This window comes from Malania oleifera, chromosome 6 (genome assembly GCF_029873635.1).
Source record: "Malania oleifera isolate guangnan ecotype guangnan chromosome 6, ASM2987363v1, whole genome shotgun sequence".
Classification (NCBI taxonomy): domain Eukaryota; kingdom Viridiplantae; phylum Streptophyta; class Magnoliopsida; order Santalales; family Ximeniaceae; genus Malania; species Malania oleifera.
The window spans coordinates 100,409,241-100,417,806 of NC_080422.1; the positions used below are offsets into that span (position 1 = coordinate 100,409,241).

Here is an 8,566-nt window from a genome sequence, read left to right on the forward strand (position 1 = left end):
TTAAGATTTTCATGCCTCGCGAGCAATGCTCATCATTTGAATTTTTTTATGTCTCATGAGTAAATCATTTGGGCTTTTTAGCAAATGAGTCTATCTGGCCTGTTAAAATCAATCTTATGGTCTTTGTAGGTTATTACTCAATTGCATTCAAATATTAACAAAAAAAAAAAAATATCTCCTTATATTATAATAAAGTTACATTGAGTTCATCTAATATTGATTGATCACAAATTTTATCATTTTATCAAGTTGTTTTTTTTTTTTTTTTTTTTAAATTAGTCTTAAACACCAACAAGCATTGTTCATCAATGCCAATGCTATTGGCATCCTTAAGACCATACTTCTTCCTTATCGAATTTGAAATCTTCAAAATTAATTTTCGTTGCATTGGTGATTTACCTTTTGGTGACGTATCCAAAGGAAGCATTCTAGATTCTGTCATCGAGAATCGTTCTTCGTTGTAGGAGCACTCTAAGTATTTCTTCCTTCCTTATTTAGAAGACCAAAAATTGTTCCATTGGTACTATTTGCTCCCATGAAAAAACATTAAGTTATGTGGATTGAATTTATAAAGGTGAGTGACCTCCGAAAGAATGATAAGAATTGAAATTGTAGGAGGTGGTCTGATTGTTATTCGTTCAATCTCTCCAATCTTCTCATAGACGGTGTCGAACTATTGTAGCTAAGAATTGGCCAGATAATTTAATCGACCGTGACCTCGACCCCTTACAAGAATAAAGAAAGAGAGGCTTCCAGGATCTGATGTGTACTTTGAGAGGATTACTCTTATACTTAAGTTAGGGATTTTGAAAGAATCATATATTTGTAATAGTAAAAGTATGGATGAGAATGCCCTCATTAATTTCTATTTTAATGAGCAATTACTAGATGGTGAAAGTTATATTTTGACTAAGAATATTTACTAAGTTATTAGGATAGTGAAAGTTACATTTTGATTAAAAACATTTACTAAGAAATGTTAGTGTCGATTTCTCTCACTATTTTTTGGTCTTTTACACAAAATTGTTGAAGTTAACATAGAGTTTATTTTTATGTTATATCTCAACGTCGTGGTTGATTCAGTTAATTCGATTAGTTTTTGATTGTCACAATAAAAAAAAAATTACTTTATTTTATCTATGAAAAATTTTATAAATAAAATAAAATAGTGTAATTTGAATTAATAAGTATTTTAATTTACATGTCACTAATATATAAATTTTGAATGATATTTAAATAATCTTTCTTAATTATACTAAAATAAAATATATTAAATAATTTTTTATCTTTTTCCCCAGAAAATTTTCTTTCAACTTTTCAAAAGAAAAAAGAAAGTGAAACATAAAAATAAAAAAGATAAATTATAGTAATAGTTCTTAATTATGACCTATATTTATCACCAAGTTCTTTAAATTTATCTCATCATCAGTATAAAAATTTTAAAATAATTTTAATTTCGTCTCTGTTCGTCGCATCGATCAATCCGGCGTCCTCTCCTCTGCTTCCTGCTCTCCCACCTTGACCCAGAGTGCCCTGATTCTGATGTCATAGAGTGGGTTCCGACGTGGATTCCTGTGACGTTCCCGTGGAGCAAATTTCTACAAAACTCGAGGTAAGTTATAGTTGGTTCAACAATGCATTTGTTTGGGTTTCTCGATTTCTTTCGTTTTTATCGGTTTGTTTATGTGGGGTTTGGCCGATGCAATTTTAATGTATTTGGGTTCCTTTTCATCAGTTATTGATATGAAAAATAATGGCTTTTGGGAATTCCTGTAATGGATCTATAGAAACTGCCTAGTTGGAGATAGATAAAGATGATTGAATTGAAATTTTATTGATTGAGACGAACTACTCTCAACTAAAGATTATAATTTAGATGTTCCCCCGGGACTTGGTTCGGGAGGGATTGTAAGATGAATACAGGAAAGCTAGGTAGGAATACAATGTATGTATGCCATTGAGTGAACAAAGTATTATGCCCATTTTAGTGAAGTTTATGACGTGGCAATGTGGCACCTTGTGAAGGGTCGAGCTATACTAATAGCATACTAGTTTAATTAGTCAACCAAAAGTAAACTGCGGTTTCATCACATGAACAAATCCACAACCATTGAACACAAAGTAAAACAAGCATGAAAGCAAACATAAGTCACGTGGTAAACTGTGAAGTGACACAATTCAACAATCTTACTTTTGTAGGCAATGTGTGTTCAGCGAAGGAGCAAAGTAGGCCAAATACGTTTACAACAATGATTGTTGAACGCTTATCCTCCCCTAAAGAGTTTTCTATGTTATTTTTAACTCTATCACTAGGAAACAACAATCTGACTGAGGAGTCATTCTCTTGTCGCAGGAATAAAACCTATACTAGTGTTTTCATGATGGTTATTCATTCCATGTGCACAAGACAAGCGGTCACAAGCAATTCCTTGAACAAGCTTGGCTTGTGATCTCTCCCCCATTTATTTGGTCGAGGTCCTTGTAGACCTTTACACTTAGCACTCCTCAACTCTATCCCCAATAATTCAAAGTCTTCCACCAACATCCAACTAATTTATTCATCTTCAAGGTCCTTCCACTTCACTAAGAACTCGTGTCATTTCTTCCTTGATTATGGCAAATCTTTTTCTACAAGGATATCTTCAACTTCTCATTGGGTTGCGAGGTTTTTAGTGGGGCTCTCTTCAATGTTGTTGATGAATGGCTTGAAATAGCTAATTGAAACACATGATGCACCTCCATCCCAGCTGAAAGATCAACTTTGTAGAAGGCATTCTTGACTTTGGCCAAGATTGAGACTAATTCCTCTTATTTGTAAAGTAGTCTCTTATCTTAACCCCGAAGTGAATTAGATCTGTTCAAGATGAAGTCTAACAAGCACCAAGACACCTATGTTGAATCTTTTCCCTTGATGTGCCCACTTCGTCATTTGCTTGGGAGCTTTCTTTAGGTAGGTTTGGGCAATCTTTGTGTTTTGTCTCCATTCTTTGATGAAGATATATGCTATTGGACTCTTTCCTTTGTACGACTTGTCCATTATATGAAGTAACAAGTTAATGCAACTGTTGTCCTGCAATGTTGGTTGTTGAGATTTTTGGGCATTGAAACAGAATTGAGTCACGTCGTGTTGTTACATCCAATTTTTATGGTTGGTAGTAACAAAATGGCATAAATACTCTTCTAGTAGCCAGTTGAATCTCTGTGTCTATCTATTTGTGGATGGTAGCTAGAAGAGATGTCGAAGTTGTGAACCAAGTTTTAGTTCTATTAGAGTTTCATGTCAATCTTGGGTCTAAGTGACAATGTCTTGGGGAACACCAGCATACGTCACTACATGCTTTAAAAAACAATTGTTTTAGTGTTTCTATCATACCATGGAAGTCTTCTGACATGTCTTCAATGGAACCTTGTTGTTTATGGGATCCCTCCAATAAATCAACATATTCAAAAAGTTGGCCATATTTACTACCATATTGTTGGCAATCTCTGCTTGTATCTCTAGTGCGTCTATTATCTTGGTATTAGTGCACAACATGGTTCTCCAAAAATGCTTCACACAATCCGAAGGCAACCGAATAATGAAGCAATAAACCAAACTCTAATACCAACTAGTCAACTACTGTGGGCCGAACACTTCATCCTTTGTGAAAGGCCATGCAACACTAGTTATAGCACACTAGCTTAACTAGTCAACTTGATGTATGCCTTAGTTTCACCACATGAGCAAATTCACAATCATCAAATACAAAATAAGCTGAAGAGCAATAAACAAGCATGAAAGTAAACACATGTCACCCGATATTGTAAAGTAACACAATTCATTAATCAGACCTCCGTAGGCAACATGTGTATAGCAAGGTAGTCAAGTAGGTTAAACATGCTTACATGAGTTATACAATCATTAATAAACACTCACCCTCCCCTAAAGAGCTTTCTATGCTGTTCTTATTTTTTCACAAGGAAACATCAATGTGATTGAGGAGTCATACTCCCTATTTTTACTATGGCATTATCCTACTTCAAGAATAAAACATTCCTTAGTATTTACATGATGATTATTCATTCCATGTATACAAGGAAAGCAATCACAAACAAGCATAATGCCCTAAACAAGCTTGACTTACACAATTGGTGTTTGCATGATGAGAAACCATTTTTCTGGCCTTGCACTTTGTGCATGAACCACAAGTCAATCAAGCTTAGGACTATTGCTTGATTTGTACTTATTGTTTATAGTAGGCCCCAGACATTTTAGGGATGACACTATGAATTGTTGGTTTTTCCCACCTTTTTTCTTTGATCATTGCTTTTTTTTTTTTTTCATTTGTTGGTTTAATTCTTAGGTGAGAAGGACCATTTCTTGATTTCACGTATTAAGGTTGACCTAAGGTTTTATTTTTGAAGTTTTAAAGAGAATGAAGTTGATAAACGATGCCTTCCTTTCCATATTCTTTTATCTGTTTTATTTGTTACGGATTTTCGTTTGATACGTAGATTAGATACAATTTTGTTGCTGAAATTAAAATCCATTTCAGCATTGTTGCGTTAACCATTTAATTAGAACTTATAATTCTTCATCATATTATCAGTTTCGTATCAATTGCCTAGTCATTTTCTTCCAAAATCAACCAAAATGGTCATTAAGGACCTTGCCTTTAGTCCAAGTTCCATTTGGGGCTATAACCATGTGTTTCTAAACCCCCCCCCCCTCCCACCAAAATTTTCCTGTTAAGGACAAAAAGATTATTTTGTAACAAAAGTGGGTCATGTGACCTTACATGAGACCCTTATGGGCCCTAAATCCTGTGATAGGTTACATTTTAGGACAAAGTCTTGTCTTAAAATGAGACTTGTGCAAAGTTTCTAGCCCAGATGATCATTTGCCACAAAGTTTAGGGCCTAGAAGGAGCTCATGTGGGGCACAAAATCTTATTTTAGTCCTTATAAGGGAAAACATAATTATAGTTCTAGATGGGACTTGGCCCAAAGTTAAGGTCCTTAAATATCATTTCAACCTCTAAAAATGCATAGCCCTTTGAGATGGTTTGAAAAATTTGATGTTACGTGACACTTAGCTGCTATGTCCCAATTGCCTTTCTTGTTGTCTATGTTACTGAAGGTGATCTTAGGAGCTTCTGGCATTAAGCCCCCATGATCATTATCTCAAATGCATTTGACTTTGAGCTTAGGAGCACCAAAGCCCAAGAAACAAGCTTTTCATTCTATTTATCTGTGCTCTCACTGTTGTATTGTCCACTTACCGAAGCATTGCAAGAATTATTATGCATGACAACCTCTACTCTTTCAATGAATATACTCATTGATATACCATCTTGGGTATACAGGCTGCCAGGTTTGGAGACATTACTCAGCTTACTACAGAGCAAGCACAAGCTCAACTGATAATCCAAGTTCATTGTTGGTTCAGACCTAATGTATTTGTGGGTTCATCTCCAAAATTCAAGACTTCTAGCTCAGGTCTTGCAATTAAGCTAACAGCACATGCTTTCTCAACATAACTTTCTGCTATTCAAGTCGACTTCACTTCATTTCCTTGCAAAGCAACTGTATTTCTCAACTTCCACTCACATCAGCAGACTCAACCAGACCTCCAAGACAACATGTTTGCTTTGCCTCCGAAATTGCAAGTCCATGAGAGAACTCAAAGAAATCCAAGCACACCTCTTAAGGATTGGTCTCCACCAAAACAAAGACATCCTCAACAAGGTCATGGTTTTTTGTACAGACCCATCTTTTGGGAACTTGCTGTATGCTGAAAGAATCTTCAACTGCCTCCATGACCCATGTTTATTCATTTACAATGTAATAATCAAAGCATTTGCAAAGAATGGCCACTTGAGAAAGGTTCTATTGCTTTTCAACAAATTGAGAGAGGAAGGCTTGTCACCTGATAATTTCACGTACCCATTTGTTCTTAAGACAATTGGATGCTTGCGGGAAGTTTTTGAAGGTGCAAAGGTTCATGGTTATATCATAAAGACTGGACTTGAGTTTGAAAATTATGTTTGTAACTCTCTAATGGACATGTATAGTGAGTTAGGTTATGTTGAAAATTTAACCAAGTTGTTTGAACAAATGCCTGAGCATGATGTGGTTTCTTGGAATATTTTAATTTCTGGATATGTTAGGTGTAAGAGATTTGGAGATGCCATTGATGTTTTTCACCATATGCAACAAGAAAGCAATGTGAAGCCTGTTGAAGCTACTGTTGTAAGCACTCTATCAGCTTGTGTGGCATTAAGAAACTTAGAATTTGGTAAGGAAATTCATCGCTATATTAGTGAGGAACTTGAATTTACTGTTAGAATCAGCAATGCGCTGTTAGACATGTACTCCAAATGTGGATGTCTAACTATAGCTCGGGAAATTTTTGATGCAATGCCAACGAAAAATGTGATCTGTTGGACCAGTATGGTATCTGGCTATGTAAACTCTGGTCAGCTCAACGAAGCTAGAAAGCTGTTTGAGAGAAGTCCAATTAAGGATATTGTTCTTTGGACAGCTATAATAAATGGGTATGTGCAGTTTAATAGATTTGATGAAGCTGTGGAGCTGTTTCGAGAGATGCAAATTAGAAAGTTTAGACCTGATAGATTCACAGTAGTTTCTCTGCTCACGGGCTGTGCTCAACTGGGAGCTCTGGAGCAAGGTAAATGGATCCATGGATTCATAGATGAAAACAGAATTACAGTAGATACAGTTGTTGGTACTGCTCTTATAGAAATGTATGCCAAATGCGGATGCATAGAGAAATCGATGGAGATATTCAGTGGGTTAAAAGAAAAAGATACAGCCTCTTGGACTTCAATTATTTGTGGGCTTGCTATGAATGGAAATACAAGCAAAGCACTTGAGTTGTTCTCAGAAATGGAAAAATTTGGAGCTAAACCTGATGATATAACCTTTATTGGTGTTTTAAGTGCTTGTAGTCATGGTGGACTGGTAGAGCAAGGTCGCCAGTATTTTAACTCTATGGCAGAAGTATTTAGGGTTGAGCCAAAGTTAGAACACTATGGGTGTATGATTGACCTTCTTGGTCGTGCTGGACTGTTAGATGAAGCGGAGTCACTGATAGAAAGCATTCCAAATGAAGACAATGAGATTATAGTTCCGCTTTACGGTGCTTTGCTTAGTGCTTGCAGAATCCATGGCAATGTTGATGCGGGTGAACGGGTGTCTAAACGACTTTTAGAAATTGAAGCATGTGATTCTGGTGTCCACACCCTTCTTGCTAATATCTATGCATCTGCTGACAGATGGGAAGATGTCACGAAGGTGAGAAAGAAAATGAAAGCTCTTGGAGTAAAGAAAGTGCCTGGATGTAGTTCAATTGAGGTTAATGGTGTTGTCCATGAGTTTCTTGTAGGGGATGCATCTCAGTCAGAGATGAAAGAAGTATGTTTCATTTTAGATATAATTGCCAAACCATTGTTGGATTTAGAAGAAAAGGAAATGGAAGAGACTGTTGTGGCTCTGATAACTTAAGTGTTGGTAGAGCCTATTTTGGGAGTTTTTCAGTTCTAGTTATAGAGGAATATGTAAAAGGTGGAGAGAGTTTTTGCATCATATCCTCTACCATCAAGCAGAAGTGGCTAGAAAACTAGGAGATTCTCGTATCAAAGACTCAAACCAAAACAAATCCTGAGAGTTCACACAAAGACTTGCTAATTTGCTCCATGTCTGTGCACTTAGGATGCTTTATGTGTGACTGTTTGAATATACATGAAAGGAGTGAGAGATGCTCAAAGCAAGTTCCAGTGACTGTCAGCCTGATGATCAAGAAAGTGTGTGTAAAGCACTCCAAGTTTTCATTGAAGAACATATTTGAAAGCAACCCAACCATTAAGCATGTGCAGAAACATGGAAAGCTCCATTTTATGATTAACCCGTGATATACAGAAGTTCATTGAAGAGGCAAGAACAAATTATTCAGAATTCAATGCTGAAGCCTTGAAGGAAATGCTTTTGAACTCTGCCTGTTGGTGTGGAATCTGAAACAGCTGGCTATATTTTTTATTTGCCATCTCTTTAATGCAGTTTCTGTGTACTACTATGAATAAAACTAGTAGGAATCTGGAACCAGTGAAGGATAGAGACTACAGAAATTCAAGTTAGGTAGGCCAACCATCAGAGTGGAATTCTTTCATTGAAAAAACATGTATTTAAGTTGTTATACACTAGTTTTGACTGTATTTTATTCTATAACAATTTTTGTGGATTTAGATCTATATAACTTTCAGCAAGAAAACTGGTGTACGGAGTTTAGCATGTGGGGATGTTTGTGTATAATTGAGTAATCAATTTGCAATTTTGCCCAAAGTGTATCTTTTATAATCAAGTTAGAGTTTACCTCATTATTATTATTATTGGCATAAGGAAGCAAACTATTAAAGCTCAGGGAATACATAAGGTTCTTGCAGCTCCCCAAAGGAGCAAACCAAAAAACAGCAATAAACAAAACAGAACAGCAACAACAAATACAAAACAGCGATATCAGATACAGAACCAGAACACTGAACCACAAAAAACAGGATAGTGACTTCAA

General features: G+C 35.9%; 1 protein-coding gene across 2 annotated transcripts; it reads left to right on the forward strand.

Annotated features, from left to right (window-relative positions):
* Positions 1-1,419: 1,419 nt before the first annotated feature.
* Positions 1,420-8,269, forward strand: LOC131158157 (pentatricopeptide repeat-containing protein At1g31430). Of its 2 annotated transcripts, XM_058112810.1 has the most exons (3): positions 1,459-1,612; positions 5,346-5,478; positions 5,598-8,269. In XM_058112810.1, the coding sequence occupies exon 3, from the start codon at positions 5,653-5,655 to the stop codon at positions 7,504-7,506; it is 1,854 nt and encodes a 617-aa protein (XP_057968793.1). In that variant the 5' UTR covers positions 1,459-1,612; positions 5,346-5,478; positions 5,598-5,652; the 3' UTR covers positions 7,507-8,269. The 2 variants fall into 2 exon arrangements, with proteins under 2 accessions (XP_057968795.1, XP_057968793.1); XM_058112812.1 differs by having other exon boundaries at positions 1,420-1,612; positions 5,346-8,269.
* The last annotated feature ends 297 nt before the right edge of the window (positions 8,270-8,566 follow it).

Excerpts from the sequence above, each read along its gene's own strand:
- LOC131158157 (XM_058112812.1), top strand. The coding sequence starts at position 5,503 with ATGCTTTCTCAACATAACTTTCTGCTATTCAAGTCGACTTCACTTCAT.